The sequence below is a fragment of the Ruditapes philippinarum genome, unplaced genomic scaffold (genome assembly GCF_026571515.1).
Source record: "Ruditapes philippinarum isolate M1 unplaced genomic scaffold, ASM2657151v2 ctg225_1_1_1_1, whole genome shotgun sequence".
Classification (NCBI taxonomy): Eukaryota; Metazoa; Mollusca; class Bivalvia; order Venerida; family Veneridae; genus Ruditapes; species Ruditapes philippinarum.
In genome coordinates, this window is record NW_026851833.1 from 189,550 (window position 1) to 214,609 (window position 25,060).

The 25,060-nt window shown below is 31.9% G+C and overlaps 1 protein-coding gene and 1 long non-coding RNA gene across 6 annotated transcripts in view; one reads left to right on the plus strand and one right to left on the minus strand.

Moving 5' to 3' along the window:
• LOC132740688 (serine/threonine-protein kinase TBK1-like) overlaps positions 1-25,060 on the plus strand; it is a 118,805-nt gene that overhangs the window by 50,558 nt on the left and 43,187 nt on the right. For 3 of the 4 annotated variants that reach the window (XM_060728653.1, XM_060728644.1, XM_060728662.1), the window contains one exon: positions 13,743-13,898. In XM_060728653.1, the coding sequence (XP_060584636.1) occupies positions 13,806-13,898 (93 nt within the window). In that variant the 5' untranslated portion in view covers positions 13,743-13,805. Of the gene's footprint in view, positions 1-7,951; positions 8,023-13,742; positions 13,899-25,060 lie in introns of those variants that run through there. The other variant, XM_060728668.1, reaches the window with a different exon arrangement.
• Positions 13,743-25,060, minus strand: part of LOC132740710 (uncharacterized) — a 28,689-nt gene continuing 17,371 nt past the window's right edge. For both annotated transcript variants that reach the window (XR_009627197.1, XR_009627200.1), the window contains exon 3: positions 13,743-16,452. This is a non-coding gene — a long non-coding RNA (uncharacterized LOC132740710). The remainder of the gene's footprint in view (positions 16,453-25,060) is intronic.

Here is a 25,060-nt window from a genome sequence, read left to right on the forward strand (position 1 = left end):
CTCAGATATAAGTGTCAATACAATCAGAAATAAACAAATTAGTTTGTTAGTTAGGAGAAGAACCTAGCTGAACTGTGTCAAATTTGTTGGTCTCTAGGTTAAAAATTGTGAAATCTGTTCTGAAAAATGTTCCAAAAGTGTCCGGTTGATGGTCTCCGACCAGTATATGTTCAGTATTGGTTTGCACAGTGTCTACTTTAACTAGCTCATTGTCTAATGAGAGAACACAAGACTCGCGTGCAAGAATATAAATATGCTTTCCAGTTTGAGCAACCAAACATAGGCCTATACACTTTAAGCTGGTAAATACGGATTAATTTTCCGTCTCATAATTTAACAAAATGTCCAGAAATAACGGCAGTGATTTGATACTATTAAGAATAAGTTTGAAATGGAGCGTTCAATAAGGGACAATAAGTTGTTGTTTTTTGGGTGTTTTTTTTTTGTAGACTCAAAGTGTTACATAATATGTCAATATGAAGGTAATAGAGGTGTCATCGATAAGGATTTTTGTATCGATATATCGGTAATGAATTATCGGCGATACAGCGATATATTGATTGCCAGGCTAAATTTAGCTTTCAAGTCTTTTTAAATGTTTCCTAAGGACACTGACAAAGCAGTTATATATATAGACAAATGCAAAAAAGATAAACTATGAAAACTGAACAATTTGTTTCTTTTTTTATCATATAGCTATAAATGAAAACTAATGACTAGTAACTATAAAGTTTAAAGCCTTTTCCATTTTACTTTAGTTGTTGTTGTTGCTATTACGTAGTTACTGATCATGCTAAATCCCGTCCTTGTCGTTCCAATTAAGCCGGGTTTAATTGGCAAATTATAGTGTTTAGAACCTGAATAATTATTAAAGTTTAACATTTTGTAATCATAATTTTTACAAAGAAACACTGACAAATTTTTCTTGGCATTTTCCCTTTTTAAAATCTGAATTGAGGGGTCTTGACATCCACTTAGCAGACGTGCGAGATTACAACAAAATTTGGCAGCATTCGTTAGAGACACTGGGAGGTAAATTTGTCATTGATTTCCGTTTTCATTTTAGAAAAAAAATGTTTCTGGCATCCATAACTTTAAATGTCGCTTTTATTTTGACGTTTTGCGACAGTAAACACTAAACAGGTCTGTCAGTTCTATAAAACCTGTTAGCTGAAGTCTCTTTAGCTAGAAATATATGTGCATTCAATATCCGATATTTAAAAAATGGAATCGATATCGAATCGGATAACAAAGATCGTTGATACACCGATATCGATTGAATCGATGACACCCCTAGAAGGTAAGATCGAGTCAAAGAGAAACACCGAGTGACGTCCTCAATAATAATAGCCTTCCTAAAATTTGAAAATATTCAATGAAAAAACAATAGCTATATTTTTTGCGGGAGAAAAAAATGCCGCATATGGTATATTTTGTAGCTAAAAGAGTAGGATTTACAGAACTCTTGAATAACGAGATAATAATAAATATGTAGGGAAATCATTTCTGAGAAATATATCAATTAGTTTAAAATTATAAAATCAAAACGAAGGTTATATGTGAATTAATGGAAGAAGTATTGTACTGTCATAGATTCATGTCATTAAGTGTGTTAAAATTATTTAAATGTTATCAAAAGTTTATTGTTAATATATGAATTAAAGGTATTACTGCAAATCTGGGTATACAAAAATTATTTTAAATGCCATCAACACAAATTTATCTCAACACTTAAAATTGTCTATATGAGGTTACATACCGTATGCCTAACCGCCCACTGTCAATGCCGCAACTGGAATCATCCATCAAAAAGCGCGAGGCATTTTTGTTACGTCATATATTTTGTAAATTGTTGTTAACATAATAATGTGTTGTTTTTTTTTGGTTTCAAGAGTTATAAACATTGTGATGTTGAACTAAAATTGATGGGCCGTTCTTGAATTATGGATTTGGAACATACTGAATAATGATGTGTTTCATTTACATATTTCATTTGCTAACCCAGATAACTGCACAAATGGAACAATGTTTTAATAATGAGATGGATAATTAAAAAAATCTGGATCATCATAAGTGTAGGAGTCATGCCATTCAGGAGTTTCAAAGTAAAAAAAAAAATGTGATCATCTACGGAACTGGATAGAAACTGGCAATGAAGGAATCTTCAGAATGCGAATTTGTCGTGATGTTTATAAAGATCTATTTCGAAATTCATAGGGATTCTATTTAGCTTAAAAGTAAGTGCAATTTCTAGATCTACTCCATGTGACTCGATGTTCTTGTTGCTTATTATTCATTTTTTAAAGTATTCCATCATGCATTGCAAAGAAACTGTTACATCTTGTAGATCCAGCTTTTTAAAATAATCATGAAACGCCCCGAGAACATCATGTATATTTTAGAAACATGACACATGCTTTCTTCCATTCATTTTCAAATGAAGAATACTTCGGCAATGGCTACGGAAAATAAACAACAGAGACTTGCCGTAGAGAAATGAAACTTTGCTTTTACAAGTAAATTAGACACTTTAGAGAAAAATCCTGAAAAATCTCGAGGGTGACTTTTTTAGTTTACAAAAAAGTTTTAATTTTCATTCAACATCATTTTGTTAATTCATACCTGAGGCAAAAGTTCATTTCCATTTTTAATGGGACAGACTATAGTGGCATTGATTTGACCTAAAATGTGTTTAACTTTATTTTTTATGCGATAAACTATCCATATTGGAAAAATATCCATATCCAGTATCCTATTAAAAAAAGATTTTTTTTTCTCTGTTAAAGACAAGGTATGCAACATCCAAGTATGAAAATTATCCACATACTGCCAGTTTTCAATCACCCCTAGAAATTCTTTACTTTTGATCTTATTTGTCATGTGACCAGACTGTTAGCACATCTTGAATTTACCTTGACTACATTTATCAGCGACAATGTCAATTATGGTGATAAAAAACAAAATACCAGTATTTTAGTTCAAATATATATAAAAAATACATTTTTTACTTACAGTATCCTGAATTTACCCAGTTACAAATCGCAATGATTTTCTAAAAATATTTGATTTACAAGCTCGTTTTTTTTTTGTCATTCTGCAGAAATGGATATTAAGTTGGACCACTGTTACACTATCATTAAGTCATAATGTATAATGCACTTTTGATGTGTACATATTTTACAGTAAAATTCTCCATTAGAAAGTCATATGTCAGTAAAGTAATGTTTAGTCATTTAACCAAAGAAAAACATTCTCTCTGATAACTTTTCAGTAAGCTGTCACTAGAAGATCCAAAATATTTCATAAGAATATGCTTTCTCTGTTATGGAAATTGAGATGTTCATGTATATCCATACCCCAATTTTGACAGATTTACTACTGCAAATATCAAATATGAAAAATCATTAACTGACATTATAAATATGTTAAAATTGTTTATTACCATTTATCTGAAGCAGATTTATTCAGAATTTCTTCAAAATACATAACTGGTTATATTTTATCATTGTATGATATTTTTTATGTGGTACAGTATATATTTTGTTAACTGATCGAAAAGTGGTAGTGAAATTTTGTACAAAGGAAAATGGGTCAGTAATGGTTTGACTACAATGCATAATAATTAATCAGGTAAAAGTTGTTGCATTTATTAGCTTAAATGATGATATTTTCAGAATTATAAGTGAAAAATAATCTTAATAATTTCACTGTCGCTTATTGTCGAAAAATCTGTTAGCTGATCGAAAAGTGGCATTTCTGGGATATGTCTGTTCTCGGTGTCAAAATTTTCTTCCTGGTGGTAATATTGTTGGATTTTCGCATGGAATCAATGCAATTTATATTTTTCTATCAAAACTCACAGGTGCTCGTCCAGTCTTTGTGCCCATACAACCCCCCTCCCCCTCCCCTCCCCCCACAAAAAAAAAAATAAATAAAATCAAAAAGCTCCAAAACAACTTTTCTGTGATAAATGAAAGAAAAAAAAATTTTTTTTCCCTATATACTTAAACCATGAAAAGGTCACCTAGTCACCGTAACACTATGGAGCTTAACAAGGACATGCTGTGGAACAACCACAATGTCGAGTTCTGTAACAATAAAAGCTGTTTTGATACTCTTTACACATCATGCATTTAGAAAATTGTTAACATTCTTCTTCTACCTTACATACAATCTTAAATAACCTACATTTAAACTCGGACACTCCAAGTTGTTAAAATATTGTGCTAAACAACAGTGATTATCGGCCATTTTGTCGAAAATGAAAGACTAGGTCACAGGAGCTAAAAATAGAAATTCTTGTGATCTCTCTTGTGGCTACTATTGTTTTTCAAATATCATGGAAATTGGTCTGCAAGTTTGTTTTGATGATTTCTAGGTCAAGTTTGAATATTGGTCACCTGGAGTCAAAAGCTAGGTCACACTGCCCAAATATGGAAAACTTGTTAACACACTAGAGGTCACATTTTTGACTCAATTGTCATCTAACTTGGTCAGGATGCTTGTCGGATGTGGTTGATGGGTCAGGTGAGCGATCAAGGGCAGGTGGTTCAATCAGTCTTAACTTTATATAGCTTCTTGTAAGGAATTATGTTTCTGCTGTCTAAAGCCTTCCTCAAAGGCTGTCACTTCATCAGAAATGTCTGTAGACTGCATGCGATAATCCTGATGAATAAGTGATGTAATTCTAATTTTTCATGGATGATATACCTTAAACATGTGGAAGAAATTGTTGCAAACTGTTTAAAGAAGTAAATGAATTCCGTTCAGTACTAGAAGAATTTCAGAATACTTAAATACAAGTGTAGAGTAATTTCACAATTACAGTTAAAAGGTACATTTTCATGTCCTGATTTTTAAATAACTTTGCGCAATTGTCTACCCCATCATAATAATGTGTTGTGTCTAAGACCCATGTCCCTATCTCAAAGTTCAAGGACACACTTAAAGTTTGAAGTTTCACAATTCAAAAATTGTGTTCATATTTGGCATGAATATCAAAAAGCATGTGAAGTTTTATTTTTTGCTGCAATCAACATTTTATGTCTTCTATTGCTATTATAATACTAATAACAAATTATTGCTATTATGCTATTACCTATCCAAAAAATAGGCTTTTTACAACAATAAAACTTTGTATAATCTATGTTAATAGTATATTCCTGCCAGTGATGCATTTCTTTTTTAAGTTTGCCATTAGGCGTATGCTGTCACACCTTTATTAATCAGGGCTTTCCTTATAATAATTGCTTATCTAACATCATCCTTAACAGTTAACAGGACAGGGCATGGTTGAATTACACTCAGTCAATTAATTTCTGCTTTTGCCTGATTAAACCAAAGGACAGTTGTTTATTCTTTCACATAACCTCACCATTTTCAGCTAAAAAATTGCATTACATAAAAACTGTGGTTCGATTGTCTGAACAAAATACATCTTTTTTGTGCCCCCACTTTAGTGGCGGGCATTTAGATATACCCTTGTCCGTCCATCCGTTCTCTTTTGTGTCGCACGTAACTCACAAAGTATTTGACCTAGAGTCATGAAACTTTACAGGAATGTTGATCAGCATGTGAAGTTGTGCACCTGGGGATTTTCGTGTGGATTTATTTAGTATTTTTAGAGTTATTGCCCTTGACTTAGTAAAAATTTGCAATTTTCAACTTGTGTTGCATGTAACTCAAAAAGTATTTGACCTAGAGTCATGAAACTTTACAGGAATGTTGATCAGCATGTGAAGTTGTGCACCTGGGTATTTTCGTGTGGATTTATTTAGTGCTTTTAGAGTTATTGCCCTTGACTTAGTAAAAATTTGCAATTTTCAACTTGTGTCGCATGTAACTCAAAAAGAATTTGACCTAGAGTCATGAAACTTTACAGGAATGTTGATCAGCATGTGAAGTTGTGCACCTGGGTATTTTCGTGTGGTTTTATTTAGTATTTTTAGAGTTATTGCCCTTGACTTGATAAAAATTTGCAATTTTCAACTTGTGTCGCATGTAACTCAAAAAGTATTTGACCTAGAGTCATGAAACTTTACAGGAATGTTGATCAGCATGATTAGTTGTACACCTGGGTATTTTCGTGTGGATTTATATAGTATTTTTAGAGGTATTGCCCTTGACTTAGTACAATTTTGCAATTTTCAACTTGTGTCACATGTAACTCAAAAAGGATTTGACCTAGAGTCATGAAATTAAAATTACAGGAATGTTGATCAACATGTGTAGTTGTGCACCTGGGTATTTTTGTGTGAATTTATTTAGTACTTTTAGAGTTATTGCCCTTGACTTAGTAAAATTTTGCAATTTTCAACTTGTGTCGCATGTAACACAAAAAGGATTTGACATAGAGTCATTAAACTTTACAGGAATGTTGATCAGCATGTGTAGTTGTGCACCTGGGTATTTTTGTCTGGATTTATGTAGTATTTTTAGAGTTATTGCTCTTGACTTAGAAAATTTTTGCAATTTTCAACTTGTGTCGCATGTAACTCAAAAAGTATTTGACATAGAGTCATTAAACCTTACGGGAAGGTTGCTCAGCATATGTAGTTGTGCACCTGGGGTTTTGCTTGTGGATTTATCTAGTATTTGTAGAGTTATTTCCCTTGACTTAGTAAAAACCGTTTCATTATGTTGTTATTTGTTCCTTGAGTGCTTGAGTTAGAATCAACCAACTTTACAGGAATTATGATCAATATCACTGTGAAGCTATGCACCTGGGACTTTGCATGTGGATTTTTTTCAGTTTTATTAAGAGTTATTGCCCTTAACTTACAGTAGTATAAATTTGCAATTTTCAACTTGATCATGCATAGCTCAAAAAGTATAATTTGACTTGTAGGCCTGAAAGTTTACAAGAATGTTGGTCAGCATGTGTACTTATGCACCTTGGGGTTTGCTTGTGGATTTAAAGTTCTTGCCCTTAACTTAGTAAAAGATTTTTAGTTTTCAATTTGTGGCACATGTAGTCCAAAAAATATTTGACCTAGAGTCATAAGATTGACAGAATAGTGGTGTGATGGGGGCACCTGTGTCCTGTGGACACATTTCTAGTTTTACTTATCGTAACAATTTGTGCTTAGAGATGAGCTTTTGCGATGATCATCAGTTGTTCCCCACAATTTCTTTAAACAATATCTCCTAATGGATTATGCAAATGATTTTGACCAAACTTCAAAAGAATGATCCTTAGGACTGATGGTCTTTACACCATCATTTGTTGGACATAGAAATTATATACTTCTTACTAAGTTCTTAGAAGGAAGAACTTCATTCATCTGACATTGACAAAAACAGTTCTATTAAGGGGAGTAACTATGTAAAACTTAAATAGGAAGACCTGAAAATAATTTCAAGTTATTCCCCTTCCTATAAAGTAACCTATAATGAAGATAACGCCAATTATATGGCAATGATTTTATATTGAGTGTAGATTTGTGCAGAAAATCATAGAATGTTTTGATTGTCAGTGAAAGAATTAAATATATCTCAATTTACAATGGAAAATAAAATGGTCATATTAATCATTGTACACATCTTTTCCAACATCTTAATTTTTGGCTTAGTAAAGAAAATTGTATTAAAATGGTAAATCCTATTAAAGTAAAATCATCATAACACATTCGTGTATGGTAGAGTTTTGTCTGCAACCTCATATCTCAGGAACTATTGAAGTTAATTGCTTCAAAATTTTTTGCAAGTTTTTAAGAAATTTTAAATAGTAGTTACATTTTATTTATTATCCACGGCCTATGTTAGCCCAACAAATTGTGCACTTTAGGGCTTTTTATTATATAGACGATGGTCGCCCAGACAAACATCTATGAAAAATCAGATTATAAAATCGGTCGGTCTTGCAGTTGAAATATTGAGACTAGGCCTATGTGTGTCTGTTCAATAACACTTCTTTAATAAAAATTAATTTTCCCTTTTGAGTGCCCCCCTTTACTGAAACTGTAAACAACTGCCATTAACTAGGTAATTTTTTGCACAACTGACAAAATATTGGAATTTCTGGTTTGTATTGTGCTTGTACTTTCTTTTTCAAATTGTTGTTGTTTTTTTGTAACTCATTAATATTTTTTGGGCTGTAGGGAAGCTATTTCCCTGTGAGGTTCTTCCCTGTTGCTTTGTAGGTCAAACTTGAAAAGTTTATTTGAAAACACCAATTTCAAGTTTTGCTATGACCTAAATGATATATGTATGACTATAAAAACTGCCATTTTCAATTTTGTTCTTTTTTTGTGTATAAACATTTTTAGGGTAGAATACTGGACTATTTTATAAGAACATAATCATAGCTAGGGTGCTTGTCTGAAAGCCATTTAATTTACACATACCTTTGTTGATGATTCATGTTTCCATGCCACAGGTGTACAGAGCTTAGCCAGGTCTGTAATAAGTGCCCTTCTACATCCCCCCACCCACGTCCCCAAAAAATTTCTTTTGTATAAATAAAATCATAATAAATGTAATTAAAATATCACCATATAAATAAAGAAACAACCTCCCTACTTGTCATCTGTTAAAAACTATGTAACTATTTATTGGATAAAAACCAAATTGTAATGCAAGGAAACTTCTATGATTGAAAAACTTTTACCCTAAGTTTGAATTCTATAAAAAAAAATTATTACCCACAAAAGATTAATTTTGACTTTTCTTTGGTTTCAGGACATTTATATTTTTAAGATAAATGTCTAAAATCTTCTTAAAATTTTTCTTTAGGTTTAAAAGTTAAGTGTAGCAAATGCACAGATGGATGGAAAAACTAGAAGGGTTTTTGTCACAAAAACATACGTCTCCAAAAACTATGGATGGTCACTCATGTGAAGTTTCATTGAAATTCCACCAGTAGCTTGATCTTTGAAGCTAGACAAGATTTTTCTATTTAAAGCTCTGAAGGCCAGCCTTTTTGTGCATCGAAGCCGAATGTGCCGGTATTGTGCACAACTAAGGATGGTACTGATCACTCAGGACTGTAAAGTTTGGTTGAAATCCTACCAGCAGTTTGACCTGTGAAGGCCGGACAAGATTTCTCTATTTTACAATCTGGCACAGAGAAGGACAGACAGACGGTGAAGGCAAAAATTTTGGGAAACATAATTATCAACATCCTACCTGCATCATAGCTACATTTGTGTATATCATTTATCATGAAAAAAACATCTAATTTCAGAATGCCCCCCCCCCACCCCCCCACCCCGCCTTTCTCACATTGTTATAGTTTAAGTGACTGTACTGGGATCCTACATATTACCGGACAAAATATGATGTTTTTGATCTGTAACTTTTATTTGAAATAATAAAAAGGAATGGAATTTTACCCAAATAATTTCAGGTTCTTAAGACACGTAAACATTCCTTTATCAAACATAAAATTAAACATTTGACCGTAGATATGTGTCTTTAAAGTAGGGCATTATAAGAGGAAAAAACTTGTGTAGACAACTCAATTTACCCGACATTGTGTTTCAAAAAATTTTGAAGTCGTGAATAGAAATTAATCTTTAAATAATCAGCAAGGAAACTACGACTATTGAATGGTAAAGTTAAGATATTTGAAAAACACACTATGTCACTAGAAAGAGACACGGCAGCCATGCCTATTGCGAAGAGGGTGTAATTGAAATTTACACTATTAACTCAATTGATGTATTAATGCTTTATGATCCTTAAACATATGAAACTTTTTTATATTCAAATGAAATTCTGTTCTTTGTCATACAGTTTCATTTTGGTCATCATGTTGCATGTTACAAAAGCAATAAAATCTATTTTATTTTCATTGCATGTAGAGTTTTCTCCCATGGGTGTAACCCGTTTCCTTATATGTTTTTTAATTTGCATTTCTATGTAAAAGACAACAACGAGATAATGTTTGGACTAAATTTGAAATTATTTTTTATCATTAAAATATGTTACGATTGTCTCTTGTTGAGAAAAATTTAAAGTAAAACCTATCTTAAAATCACCAATTAAGGGCCTCCATATTCGGGCCTGCGCAGAACAGATTATTCCCCGCATGACCAGGTCATGAAATAACTAGTAAACAAAAGGGCATGTTAGTAGATAAAGAACTGAATCAACAATATTTACGTGAGAGTGGTTTTGCCGTTATTTACTTTGAAAAAGAAAGTGTGTGTACGGTTCAGACTGTTTGATTTTTTAATCGAAGCAAAAAATAAAGCACTATTCGGCAGGAATAGCTTTTGTCCGGTAAACTGATGTAGGATCCCAGTAGGGTTTGTAATTAGAAAACATTTTTTCATTCAGCTTTCTCTGCTTTTATGATTTAAATCCATCCATTTAACCCTTTCTTATTAAGGACATTTAAAATTTATAAAATTAAAATATAGCAAGATTTTAAGGAGTTACTTACAGTAAATATATTAGGATACTAACTTGGCAAGATTTCAAAATTAAAATTTTTGAAAACATGCCAAACTTGTCAAATACAGTTGACTGTTAGTATCTCTAATGGCTAAGGGCTGGGCATTTTACTCACCAGATAAAACAGTATTTGAAGTGACTAGAAGTAAGCAGTAATGCACATTAATGTATGCAAATGTTATAAACAGGAGAATAAATCAGATAAAGGACACATATATTGATACATATAAACAATCATAACATGTGTGAACCAGAATGACAATGTCTCACACCTTGATCTCCACGACCTTTGATCACTTGGCTGTGTGAAGTTAATTGACTGGACCAAAAATTCTTTTTGACATGCAAACAAGAGTTGAAATATTATCAAAAAGAAGTAAATTTGATGGGCCTTCAAGTAAAGCAAGCTGAGTCAACTGTATGAACTATAAAATTGATCATAGACAAAAGTGTTTATGTAAAACAGGGATTGTTTTTGTCATATTTTATAGCCGATATTCGGACATATTCCTAGTTGAAAATAGTATACAAATCATGCATTATTTTCCCAATCCACAGAAAAAATTCCCAATTTAAAGTAACATAATAAAAATATTGAATAACAAATTCTAAAATCTTCGTGCTTGAATGTTTGAAGATGCCATCATGGACAATGATTTTTTGCATTCATTTAATCACTGCAAAATGTCAGTCATGCATTTTCCCCCAACTTTTAACGGAACATTGTCATTGAAATTCCCAATTCCATGCGTATCGAAACTGTAAAACTGTTGTATGTTATTTATAAACTATTTATGCAAAAAAGTTGTAACTCAAATAGAACAAGAGCCATGTCATCATGGCCATCCCCCGCCGAATGTGTTTGCTCATTGGAAGAATGTATATGTAGTAGAGCAGAATAATTCCATTTTAAGAGGTCTTTTGGTAATGAAAACTGATGGCTATAGTGATTACAGATTTGAAACCTATGTGAATACTGATGGCTGAAAATAACAAAGGGCAATAACTGAAAAATAATGCAGGGTAGGTTATCATTCTTGTGTGCTGCATCCCTCCTCAGTAAAATCTATCCACCTATGAAGTTTCAAGTTGATACCTCAAATACTTTTTGAGAAAAAAATTGAATTGAAAAATTAAGTATGAAAAATAACAAAGGGCAATAACTCAAAAATTATAAAAGGTAGAGTTATCATTCTTGTGCACTGCACACCTCCTGAGTGAGATCTATGCACCTATGAAGTTTCATGTTAATATCTCATAGGCTTTTGGAGTTATGCTCTGGACAAAAATCAATTTTGAAAAATAACAAAGGGCAATAACTCAAAAATCATGCAAGGTAGAGTTATCATTCTTGTGCACTGCACTCCTCCTCAATGAGGTCTATCCACCTATGAAGTTTCAAGTTGATAACTCAAATACTTTTAGAGATATGCTCCGGACAAAAATGTCGGACGGAAGGTCGGATGGACGGACGGAGACTATTTCTATATCCTCCGCCGAAAATTTTCGGCGGGGGATAATAAAGCAGTAGACATAGTAATGTGCAAAACTGTTGTATCCTATTTTGAATAAAAATAGAAGAATGATACATTTGTTTTGCATTAAGCCATCATAGACAAACTAGTAATTCAAACCTGTTGAATAAAGTAGAAGATACTACTGTTTTAAGATAAAGTAATTGTGCAAAAACTAGTGTAAGTCAAATTGAATAAAATAGAAGATACTTCTGTTTGGCAATGAGCCATTATAGATAAGAGTTATTGTGCAAAACTGTTGGTAGAAAATAAAACTGTTTTGCAGTGAGCCATGTCAGGCAAACTTTTCCTAAATTCATTGGGAAAAGGCAATTGCAAATTCTCGGGCCTTTTCGTTGGTCATAATAGCCGATCATTCTGATTGGTATGAGGGTGTTTGATTATCATAAATGAAATGTAGCGATATGTACAATGAATAGCAAACTGGAGAATTTCGCAAGGCAAATGTATTCAAATGAAATTATCTTATCCGGCAATTAATCGCGCTCTTCGGTTTTTTTATCAATGATTTTGTAGTACATAGTGGGAACTGCCTCCGTGGTCGATGGGTTAGAGTCGATGACGTCTAATCCAGTTACCTCTCTGGCGTGGTCGATTCCCGGGAGATGCTTTGGTAGTTTAGCACCGAGGAAGGTAGTCTAGTACTGGTGTAACTCTCCAGAAACGATGGTTAGGAAACTACCCGCCTATATGACTGAAATACTGTTGGGAAAAGGCTTAAAATGAAACAAACAAGTAGATAGTGGGTTATTATGTATTGCTGTACCTTTAAATAGCATGATGACCTTAACATTGTGAAAGTCCGAAAATCTATTCATAGAAGTAGTTTTAGTTTAACGAAACGGTCATTTGTGTCATGCTATGGTAATAAATAACGAACTGGAGAATTTTGCAGGAAATGAAATGCAAACATATTCAAACAATTAATTGCACCCTTTATAAATCTATGGAAAAATATTAAGTAGGCCATTTTTATAGTATTATCATTTTGAAATTGTCTTTTCCACTTGAAATTCTATCAAATAACCAATATTAATGATAATATCCAAAATACCCCTATATAGTATTAATAAACTTATACCACATTGGGGTATATTTTGGATATTATAGACCTGTATATTTTGGATATTATCGTTAATATTGATAGAATTTCAAGTTCCTGTGGAAAAAGAATAAATTTTCTAATCTCTAGCATGCCTACCAAAGTTCATGATGAACAATGTCTTTCGGCCGCCCACTCATAAATATTATACAATTCTGGTAAAAACAAAATAACCATTGAAAAGTTTATAAGAATATCTGGTCATCAGATGTCTACTAGTTCATCTTCACTTGCTGCATTGTTTGCTTGGACGCCCTTTAATGCTTTGCATCAATGCTTTTCTTGTATGGAATTTTGTTTTGCTTAAAGCTATGAAATGTTGGTTTCATTTAATAATTTGAAACCAAATAGACTTTAAATGGCTATGGTATGAAAATTGATAACTATGACACATGCAAAGTAATGATAATGCTTCAAGAAAATCCATGCATATGTTGAAAGCTTATACATGTATTATGTTGTTTATAGACTCAAATAGGTATGAATGGTCTGGAGTGTGATGTACAAAACAAAGTAATGTAAGCATTTAGTGTGTGACTGTGTAAGCTGTAAAACACTTTTTGTTTGAAGAATATGGTTAACATGATGTATTTCTTCCTGATTTTAATCTCATTACTCATTCACATCAAATGTGTTATATTGCTCCCATTTCAAGTTTTGTTGATTAAAAGTTCCATTATTTCAGATTACCAATTTATGTCTTTCAGGTTACAGCAAAAGAAATGAAATTCAAGAATTCTGTGTTCTCTGATTTGAACTATTAAACTGAAATGAGTTTGAGAGGATCTCTTAGTTACCTTTGGGACATAACAAAACCGTTGGGCCAGGGTGCAACTAGCATGGTGTACAAAGGAAGAAATAAAGTAAGAATACAGATCAGTTAGCTTTCTGAATTTTTATTACCCGTAACACAAATTATAAACAGGAGGGTAAGGTTTTATATTTCATTCAAACATTTATATATTTAAATGAAAAATTTTGGTAACACTCAACAGCTCTTATTTACATTTAAAGTGTGAAATGTATGTGTTTTTTCATTATTTTTCAATACCTGTATTAATATAACAAACATTTGAACTTTTGAAAAAAGAAGAAGAAAAAACACAAATAATTCTTAGTATTAAATTTTGTTCTACTAAATTATTGACACATGCAAGAAAGGTGATCTCCATATGATCAATTACTACTGAAGATGCATTCCGATGGTAATAAACCAGACTGATCCATCTTGTCAAGTTTCATTATATTTCATAATCTGTTGTGCAGCTTTTTCATTGTTGAAATTAAAGGTGTATGAAAACTGTATGAATTCAAAGATGTGAAAACCATTGACATTTCGTTCCTAATAATACCATCTTAAAATATTAACCTTTTTGTTTGCAGCAACAATACAAAATGTTCTTTTATAGTATACAAATAAAGAATGAAATTGACAGATATGATGCTACATCACTACTTTTTCTATGTTCATTTTGAGTGCATATGGAAAACATACAAAATATTGGTACACACCTAATTAAAATGTTTTGCACTAACAAGGGTTGTTCAAAAAGTACAAATATTATTGAATAGCACATTTTTAATGCCAATACATTGTAGATTATAATTCACACATATAACCTATAATTTTATATCTTTACATAACAACAAATCATTTACAAAATATCTACTCTAGTTACTTAAAAAATTTCAGTGTTTGAGCTCCTGGCAATCAAATAATTTGCATTTTGTGGTGAATAGGCTTAAATAAGTTACATAAATTTGAAATATCGGATGATGTGTCTGCACAATATCATGTTGACTTCCTCTGCTGCTTACCTCATCTCAGAAAATTTCAGTTAAATAAAGGAATGAACAAGATACGGTAAAATGAAAATATCTCATAGAATACAGGTAAGTTAAAATGATGATGTCCGAAGAATTTGTGGCGCAGCGAACAGTTATCAGGTCTTCATGTTAGTATTTCGGGATGACACCTATTACGCTTTTTCAACTAATGTACTGAAAAGAACAGTTTAGCAACATATCCTGTGCATTTGCTTACAAAAGACATGAATGAAACCAGAGTTCTGCACCACAGAAAGAAAAAATAGGAAAAAAAAACAAATAGGAAGACTGATTTCCATAGCTTAAGCTGGTGAAAGGAGACTAGAAGTTTGCTTATAACAAGAAATTATACAGTGTTTGTTGGCTATTTAACACTCAGGTTTGTCCTTTTGATGCAATATATAATAGCCTTTGTGGTCAATTCCTACACATCAAAACTCCAAACCAGAGTTAAATAGCCAATAAACAACTTTGAGACCAATATTTTTTCTTAAATATAATTTGCTGCTTTCCTGATTATTGGATCCAGTATAAAGTGTACCTGATATAAAACCAGAGGAACAAGAAAATCTTACAAGAGGAATGAATAAATTCTTATTAGTGGAAGAAGAAATTGTTCTTACCAAATGACTCTGTAAAAAAAAAAAAAAAAAAAAAAACGTGGTCGAGGGGGTTAGAGTCGATGACTTCTAATCCAGTTACCTCTCTGGTATGGGTTCGATCCCCGGGAGATACTTTGGTAGTTTAACGCGGAGGAAGGTAGTCTAGTACTAGTGTAACTCTCCAGGAACGATGGTTAGGAAACTACCCGCCTATATGACTGACATACTGTTAGGAAAAGGCGTAAAATGAAACAAACAAACAAAAAAAAGTATTTGTTATGGAAGATTGCTTAAAATTAACCGGGATTTTAGATCGTATACTTGGAGCAATTATTGAATGAGAATACTTGAGAGTGCAAACAGGAAGATGGCAATAGAAATAATCCTGACACTAGGGGCATAAACAGTGTACTTCTAGTTATATAATGACATCAAGATATTAAATATTTCCTGTCTAAAGCCCTTTATTTCTAAATGGTCATGTGTAACATAAATATTCAGGGTAAGTACATGCATAATAAAAAAAAAATCATAAACAATAAATGTGTTTATAAATATTACTTACATTCATATCTTGTCTTAAGAAAGTTATTTTTCTTTACTTTATTGAGCTATTTACAAATAATTAGCCATGGCTTTAATTCAAAATGCTGATTGTACTGTGTTTAATTAAGAAGCTAAGTAAAAGTTACGATTTACTATTAAGTCTAATATACTTCCCATTGTTGGATACCCACGATGGACCTTTCTGGTTTTTCGTAGAGGAACATTTAGCCACACCTTTTCCATTCATTGCTAGGTCAACTGCTCACAAACAGTATAACAAGCTAGCCAATTTACATAAAACTGTAAACACTGGAAAGGTCCATTGATAAACATGTCACATAACAATCCAACGATGTATACTTCCTAGACTGTGTAGCATATCTTTATTACCTCTCTCAGGTGTGTCCCCAATACCTGATCCTCTCCACTCCATTTTGTTTATCTGTAAATTAAAGTATATAAGTACGGATTTTAAACTGGCTATCTTAATCAACTTGTTAGGTAATATATGTCTTTTTATCAATCTGATTGACAGATACATAATCTGACCTTTCTTTTGAATAACAATAGATTAAACCATGCTCTTTTGTTAAAGTTACATTTAATAAATTTCATAAAAACAGAAATAGCGACATTTCATTAAAAATTTGGGTTTCACATCGACTCCAGATCTTATTTTGGTGTCTAGACAACCAAAATGAGTTTTATAAGCATAAAATCTGCAACCTCATTGTGGCGAAATCAGAAGTACAATTTCTGTTTGCATGTGAAATTCCACCTTAAGATCATCCGTACATCAATATTAAATTAACAAACATGACATTAAGTAGCTGTCCTAATTTAACAGTATATTTCCGCATTGTAACGATGTTTTCATACAAATTTAATCTTTTTGATGAGATGATTACTTTTTTCTGAACGCCAGGCCTAATGCACCGTGAAGCTAAAAAATGTGTTTGCACAAGAAAAGCTCATATTTGCTGTGTCCGTATAGCAACTTTAACAATGTGACATAGCGCATACACAAGCTGATTATAGTCTTCATTTGCATGTTAAAATTCTAAACGAACTTAAGTGTTACTGTGGGGTTTTCCTTTAAAAATTGTAATTAATGAACAATATTTGATGAGATTTACAAAACTATTAAAAAGATTAATGAAACTGTAGAATGCTTGGTTTTAAGGCCGATGGCAAAATATTTTTACATATTTATTTAATGCTACTTTAACAATTATGTTATGGTTAAATTCTGATTGTATGATTAGAATTGGACAGGATTATTAGAGACAGTTTATTCAGTCCATATTTTGATAAAATGAAAGTGAGGTGCAATGATTTAAATGACCAGTGTCATAATTTCTGTATTAAGACCCATATGAAGGAGTTTTGCAATATTAAACTGGAACTTTGACACCATGTGATGAATTATTGAAAACAAATTCTTGTTCATCAAAACTAAACACAGCATCACAAACTAATATATTTATATCTAGATCCTGTCAAATGGTAAGGTAAAAAAGAATATTATTTTTACTGTTTTGTTGAAGAATTGAAAATGAACCGATGAAATAATCATTAGCTTTTAAAAAGCTTCCTCAACAATATATTTCCGTGGATAATTGGTTAAAACCAAATTTTGTCAAGAGAGTGCTATTTTTGATAATGAAAGTACAGACAAATCACTTTAACTTTTATTGAAGTGTATAGTATTTTATAAGTCTATGTAAATGAACAGGGCCATTCAAACAGAATGTGAAAAACCCAGGTATCAATCAAGAAATCTTAAAAATTATCAGCCATTGCCCAGAATATTATTAGATATTTTTCTTTCAATTTACACCATTTAATTGTTAGAAATAGAAGGAAATGCAATTAAAAGTTTTTCAAAAAAAAATTGTATTTAATTCAGTTTGGCTAAATTCACCATGATTCTTATTAATAGGGATTATTAATTTAGTTAAGGAATGGACCAAGCAATTCATAACAAATGAGATCATGTTAATGCATAGTATTAACTATATGTATTTGCAGTGGTCAGTAAAGTTAATGTAGTTTTAAAGTGTATAAAGCTATATATCTGATATAAAAATTATTGTATAAATTTTAAAAAAAGTATACTTCCAAAATGCTTGTATGAAATAAATAAGAAAACTCATCTAATGCTCAAATTCACATGTAAACATGTTTGCACATAAGTAAAAGTAGGCCTTTTGGAACAATTTATGTATGTATCAATATAAAACACAAAAGAGTACCGTCTGCATGATGTGTTAAATGACACCAGCCTTTAATGCCCATTCATGCTTATTAAATTCTTCCTTTATCAGTTGTAAACAAAGATTACACTTGTACAACTAGGCTTAAATACCTCACTGATTTAGAAATTGTTAAAACTTAACTTTATCTAGTTTCCTGTTGATAACTTAATTTGTCAAGATCTCATAAAGAATATCACAGCAGGTTACAAAAGATATATTTTTAACAAAGTTTTCCAGTGGAAATTCAGGTGATGCCAGTGGGTTATAGCTGTGGCTTATGTCCTGCATTTCTGGCACATATTGACGTGAGTTAAAATTATATTGGCAAACTTTTGTTGGTTTTTTTCTTCTTCTCATATCTTTAGAGCGGCCAACAACTTTTTCAAATATTTTCACAGATACCCCCACCTTCAAGTGTAGTCCGTCTCTGTTTTAAATAGGTATTTAAAGTTTTCTCTTTCAACTGCATTAAAAATGTGGTACATAAACATTAGGTGGGGGGGACTTGATTTATTATTATTTATCTGTTTCAACGTTGGGACCGCAACCAAATTTGGGATCTACTGAAAGCAGACAAGCTGCCACTATTATGCTAGGGCATTGATAAAGATATCTTAATTTTGTTGTTGTTGTATGACTGTAGTCTATTTTAGTTCAAGTAGAGATAAAAAAATTACAAAGATCTTTAACATTTGTCACCATCATGGATGGCAGGTATTATTTGATGACAACTTGCAGCTATTACAAGAGATTATAATTCATTTCATGCATGCATATATATTTTTTTTTTCAAATTTGCACTATTCCTAAAGTTTCAAATTAAAGGAAGGGCCAAATATTAAACATAGGATGTTAACTGTTAAATATCATTATAGTCTCAGTTTTATAGATTTTGATAAAGAAAATGTTAAATAAACAAAAAAACTTTCTTTTTAGCTGATTGTCCCTATGTAAAATCTGTTAAAAGGTGGCAGAAATATTTGTTTAAATGTGTTAATATCAGATTTTTTGTCTGCTTAAAGTGGTTGGATGATTTTAAAATCTGGTAATGTTTAAATTTTTTATGTGTATTAAGTAGTCTAGAATATCAACATGCTTTCATTTGTCATTATTATATAAAAGTCCATTATAACAAAATATGTAAATATTCAGTTTATCAAAGTTTATCAATTTTAACGTACTGTTGAAGTTAATTATTTCGGAACCCTTGTAAACAGCATGGATCAGTGCACTTCAGAAAAGGTTAAAGTCATGTATTGTCATACGTATTGGCCTTACTACTTGCAGTGAGGTATTGTGCTGTAGTGGTAGCGCGCTGGTCTATCAACTATACAGGTGCAGGTTCAAATCCCAGCATGTCCTTGTTTTTTTAATAATACAATTTTTTTGAGTTTTTGTGCTACTTGTGACATAATGGCTTGCAAAGAAAATCATCTATTTATTGCGGGCACACAAGTCCTGGGCTGTTTTGTTGAGGTGTATGCTTCTATACACTGTTAGAAGGATGTCATCTTCATTTCGTTGGTCATCACAGATTGTGTTATAATGTTGTGTTGTCTATTACCACAACAGTGTGTGCTGGAAGATTAGGGATAACCTTTTGATTAAGCCACTTGATGAAAACCTCGCCATCCATTTCTCCATGGTAACCACCTATTAAGGTACTCTCTTGGCACTGGAGACGACCACGCCAGCGCTAGCACGACTGAGAGTGTCACAGAGGTGAAGGCATTGTTTGAATTGTTGAATTGAATTGTAACTGATTGTATATGCTATATCATTCTAATGAATAAAAAAACCATGGAAAATAATTATATACATGTGTAAAAAAATGTAAATAGAAAATAAATAAAATAGAAAGTAAAAAAAATAAATAATAAAATACAAAAGGCCTAATAAAAGTATTACCCCCTTGTGGGATTTGAACTTACGACCTTCCGCATGCAATTTAAACAAGCACCATAACTACTACACTGTCATGCCAGGTAATGTTTCAGGTAATGGTCAATTACCTTTTTTTTTTTTAGTTAATGCATTTTCGTATATGGCTTTTATCCTGCCACCCCTACATACTTTTTAATTTAAGATTTCCCATTCTCAATCATATTTAAATCAACAGTACATATTCTTATGTTTATGTAACATAAATAGTGTTTTTGTTGCCCCCACATAAAATGGAAAGCATAATGTGATTTCTGTACATGGTCTGTATTATGTGTGTCCTGGTTTCCTTGACCAATCTATATTCAAAGCAGTGGTTACAGTAACTTAAGTAAGGACATTGTGTATGGCAAGAAGATGACACATATTGATGTGAAAGATCAAGGTCATAACGATTGTAAAATTCTGTCTGGTCAATCACTTTAGAAGGAATAAGCATAGGTTTGTTAAACTTGATTGAGGTCATTAGGTCAAAGGTGAAGGTCACAGTGGCACTAGTTATTCAAATCTTAATTTTATTGGACGAGTACCAACTGTCTGTCTTAATTTGAGCAAGACGCTAGCCGAGTTCAATATAGCGTTTGCAACTGAGCATCTTGACTATCAACGCTGACATTACTTTGTTACTTCCAGTACAATATGGATTTGATATGGATTTTTGGACTATAATGGAATTGATGCTAGAATAATAATAGACTCAACAGATGAAAATGAGACTAAATTAATAAGATTGGATCTAATAATGATTAACATTGGTAGATTGCATGTTCAATGGTGAGAAATAATTTGTTTTAACATAATTCCATTAACAGATTTAAGTTCCATTAACAGGTTAAAGTTGTATGTGCTTAGAATTCACAGTATATGATAATGGCCCAGCAGTGTCAATGTATTTTGGTTTTATAAAGTAACATTAAAATTAAAATACATGTTATAATTATATTAGTTTAATGTTCTTTTAAATAGAATAACTAAGAAATTTATTTGTACAAATACACCATCAGGGAAATTGTTTTGTAAATGTAAAAATCGCTCGACCGGAAATCCTGTAATGTACTTTAAAGTGCATAATTCAAACTAAAGCTATAAGGAAATTGTGTTACTTGTATGTTTTACTTATGAATGCATTTAATCACATTCAAGATTTTTTATTAATCATATTTCTCCCACGGTCTTTTATTCGCTAGTTTACGGACCTTTATAATCAAGCATTTCAAAAGTAATTTATGGTTCACTTGAAATATACTGAACCAAAAAAGAAACTTTCGCAAAGTATGTGCCAGTTGTTCAAGGGTACCACTTAGATGTACACACTTGTATACATGTAGTAGCTTGTAAAACTTTTTTGTTTGCAAAATCGGTCAGCCTATCCCCGTATAAAAGCCCGATATGTTTATTCAACATAAAAATCGAGTTTCAAAAGGATTGAAAAACTGTACTAACATATCTACATTCAAACTTGGAGAAAGTTTCTTTTTTGTTTCAGTATATATATAAATACCTATTTAAGGAGAATGAATAGACAACCTTAAATAAGCATTATATTAATAAGATAACAAATTTTGTAAGAAAACAATTATTTGCTGTGACCATAGGTCGTACAGCTATAAATAGCATCATACTGGCATATGAATCACACAACCAGCCCGTATAGCTCAATCGGTTAGAGCGCGAGACTTGTCATCTCGACATTGTGGGTTCGATTCCCGGACTGGCCAACTAAAATTACTTATCAGTCTTTCGGATGAGACTTTAAATCAATGTCATGTGTATGGGTGCTTAAACACTTGGCATGTTAAAGAAAAAGGAGAAGCATTTTGAATTGGGGCATCTTTCTGTATCTGTAATTGCACTATCCTCCAAAAATCTAAAATGACTAATACTCTTCTGGAGGACTCGCCCATATGGGCAACTGGTGGCGAGTATAAATAACCGTAAATACACACACAATAAATCACACATTGACTGCAGTACAGTGACCTACTTTTGGCACAAATTTCATATCTTTGGCTAATAATCCGTGGAAATTGCATGGAGGTAAATTATCACCACTGTGCACTGTTAACTTTTTAAGGGCATGACTAGTGACATGTCCGTGGTCCGTATTCGACAGCGAAAGCTGCATTTTATGCATGAAAGGTTGAATGGACCCTCATTAAGCATTAACTTCATACATACATATAAATCACACATTCAATACACTTATCTTCTTTTGTGATAGTAACATATTTTAGATAAAACTGCTAAATAAATTTGTAAAGTAAATGTACTTTTCACAATGTCTGAAGTGATTATACACATGCTTTTAGACTGATATTTTCATACATATTCCTTCATTAAAAATTTATTATAAAAAAAAATTGCAGTGACTTTTATCACTTTATAAGCCTCAATAACAGTATTTTTGTGTAGGTGGCTGATAATAGCTTATCTGTCAAAATTGGTTGAATGATGGTCAACTTCTTGTTAAATAAATACCTTCACATCATTGCAAGTCATAATGTTTGAAATTATTTGTTGTCCCAATAAGTGCATTTACATTAGTAAATCAGCTACGGAAACTATGAATTTGATTATTGTTTGCAAATAGGATTGCACTATTTCAAGTGAATCATATCACATTTACTTTTGTAAATAGACTGTTTACAAAAAAAATTTAAAACACTAAGCTGGTTAAGATTTATTGGTACGTACTGTCCTAGGATGATAACTTGAGCCTTTGTTTACATAACAAAGACCAATAACAATGCGAAAAATAGGTTAGGCAGATCAATGACACAACCTATAAAAATGAAAATAAAACTACAAGTTATCATATGTCTTGTTAGCGCAGTAGGTAGAGGAACCGTGTCAGTAATGTGTTTTACCTGTACAGGCAGAAGTTCGACTACTGGTACGACACATTTTTTTTACCTGAGAACAGCTAATTGTTCAGAAAACAAGTTTGACCGGATTTTTCATATACATACATGAATATGATATCGAATATTTTAGTACACTGCGATCAAAAAATACAAAAAGAAAATAGAAACGAAATAAAAAAATATATACTATAAAATATATATTATAAGAAGAAAACAAAAAGGAAATCGAAAAATAAATAGAGAATAATGATAAAAAAAACAGAGTAAGAAGAAAAATTGTGGTTATAAAATGACACTAAGTGGGGTTCGAACCTATGGGTACAAAACACTAATAGTTACAATTACTCCGACCTACCGACAGAGCCATAACGGTAATACACAAACAATTCTGTAAGAATAATGCTATATAGTATATGTAAGTGTTTACTTTTACGATATCGGATAATAATCCAGATAACCCCGTTTTTCGACTTTCCCATGTACCGTTAAGACCAAATTATCATCTTAGGACAGTATGTACAAAATTTAATTGGTCGCGTGGCTGAGCAAAATCAATCTTGTAAATCAACTGTTCATAAAAATAATTGGTTAGTGTTCATTAGTAATCATTTATCAAATTAATTTGTCTGTGTGCTGTTCTTTACCAATTTAATATTTATAAATTCTTTTCTGATAAACACTGACCTATCCTTAGTGTTAGGCCAATATAGTTTGACTTAAATACTTCTCACATTTCCTGGGCTTTGAGATAATTTTTTTTTTTTTGCTTGAGCAAATTGTAAAACAATCATTTCTGGTAATATCATTATAAATATGGGGGGAAAAAAGTGAAGGGATTGATGATCATTGTTAAATGATAACAATTACACTGCGTTACAGACTTGCCCATAATATACTCACTACTGTGTATCACACGAAATAGCTACAGACAATTAGTACATGTGAACAACTGTGCCTGAAACAATTTTGACAGCATTCCTTTAGAATATTATTCAAAATTGCATTACATATTTATTGTGCCCCCCCACCCGCACCCCCTGCAATGTTTGTTTTATAAACAACACCCAAGTCAAAAGAAGGTATTCCCTATGTAAATTTACATTAATGTTGGGATAATACATGCCCTCATAACACCTGTATTGATTAAATCTTATAAATACCATAACATGTTTGTGGTTTAGTTGAGAGAAATATAACCCATGGTGTCCCATATTTCACTGAATTGTTTCAAACTGAAATGATTTTGAAATTTTCCGGTTAGGGAATAATTATGTTTTTTTTTTTAATTTGAAACTATGTAAATATTTAACCTCTCGGTAAATACACATCTTTACTGATTTTTGTGTCGCCTTGAAAAGGGTTACTTTTGTTGTAAAACTTTTTACTTTTCCTAACATCTTAGTACAATTTCCTCAAGTTTGATTTTATTTCATCTGGTGGTATGTTACAGCTTTAAAGTGACAGCTAAACTGTTCACAAGGCCACACATCCAACTCACAGAGTTCTAGTTTTTAAGTATGAAAGATAAAACCTCTTATACATTTATCTGCATTGTTTATTTAGTTTAACAAATTGCAAAGTGATGACACTACCTTTATTATTTATCTGTCATCATTGTTACTTGCATAACAGTCCTTGATCTTATGTAACTTTCATTATTTGATATATGATTACCGAATTTACCCCTCTGTTTAATATTGACTTGCAAAACAAGATATTAAGCAAAAGATTTAAATGATCACCATTATATAAGATGTGCAGGTCATTACCCCCAAGGTCAAGGTCACACTTAAAGGTGAGGGCTCCTGCTTTGTTTGGGGGAACAGTACATGTAGGAGGGGGAATTTTATGTTGCTTTCCCTTGTAGGTGGAATTTTAGGCAATTTTCTGCACACACATTAAAATAGTGACAATATTATCTTTCTTAAATTAAATCGCATGAACTAGACAGTGTAGCTTACATTAAAGGTAAAGTTTGGACCAAATT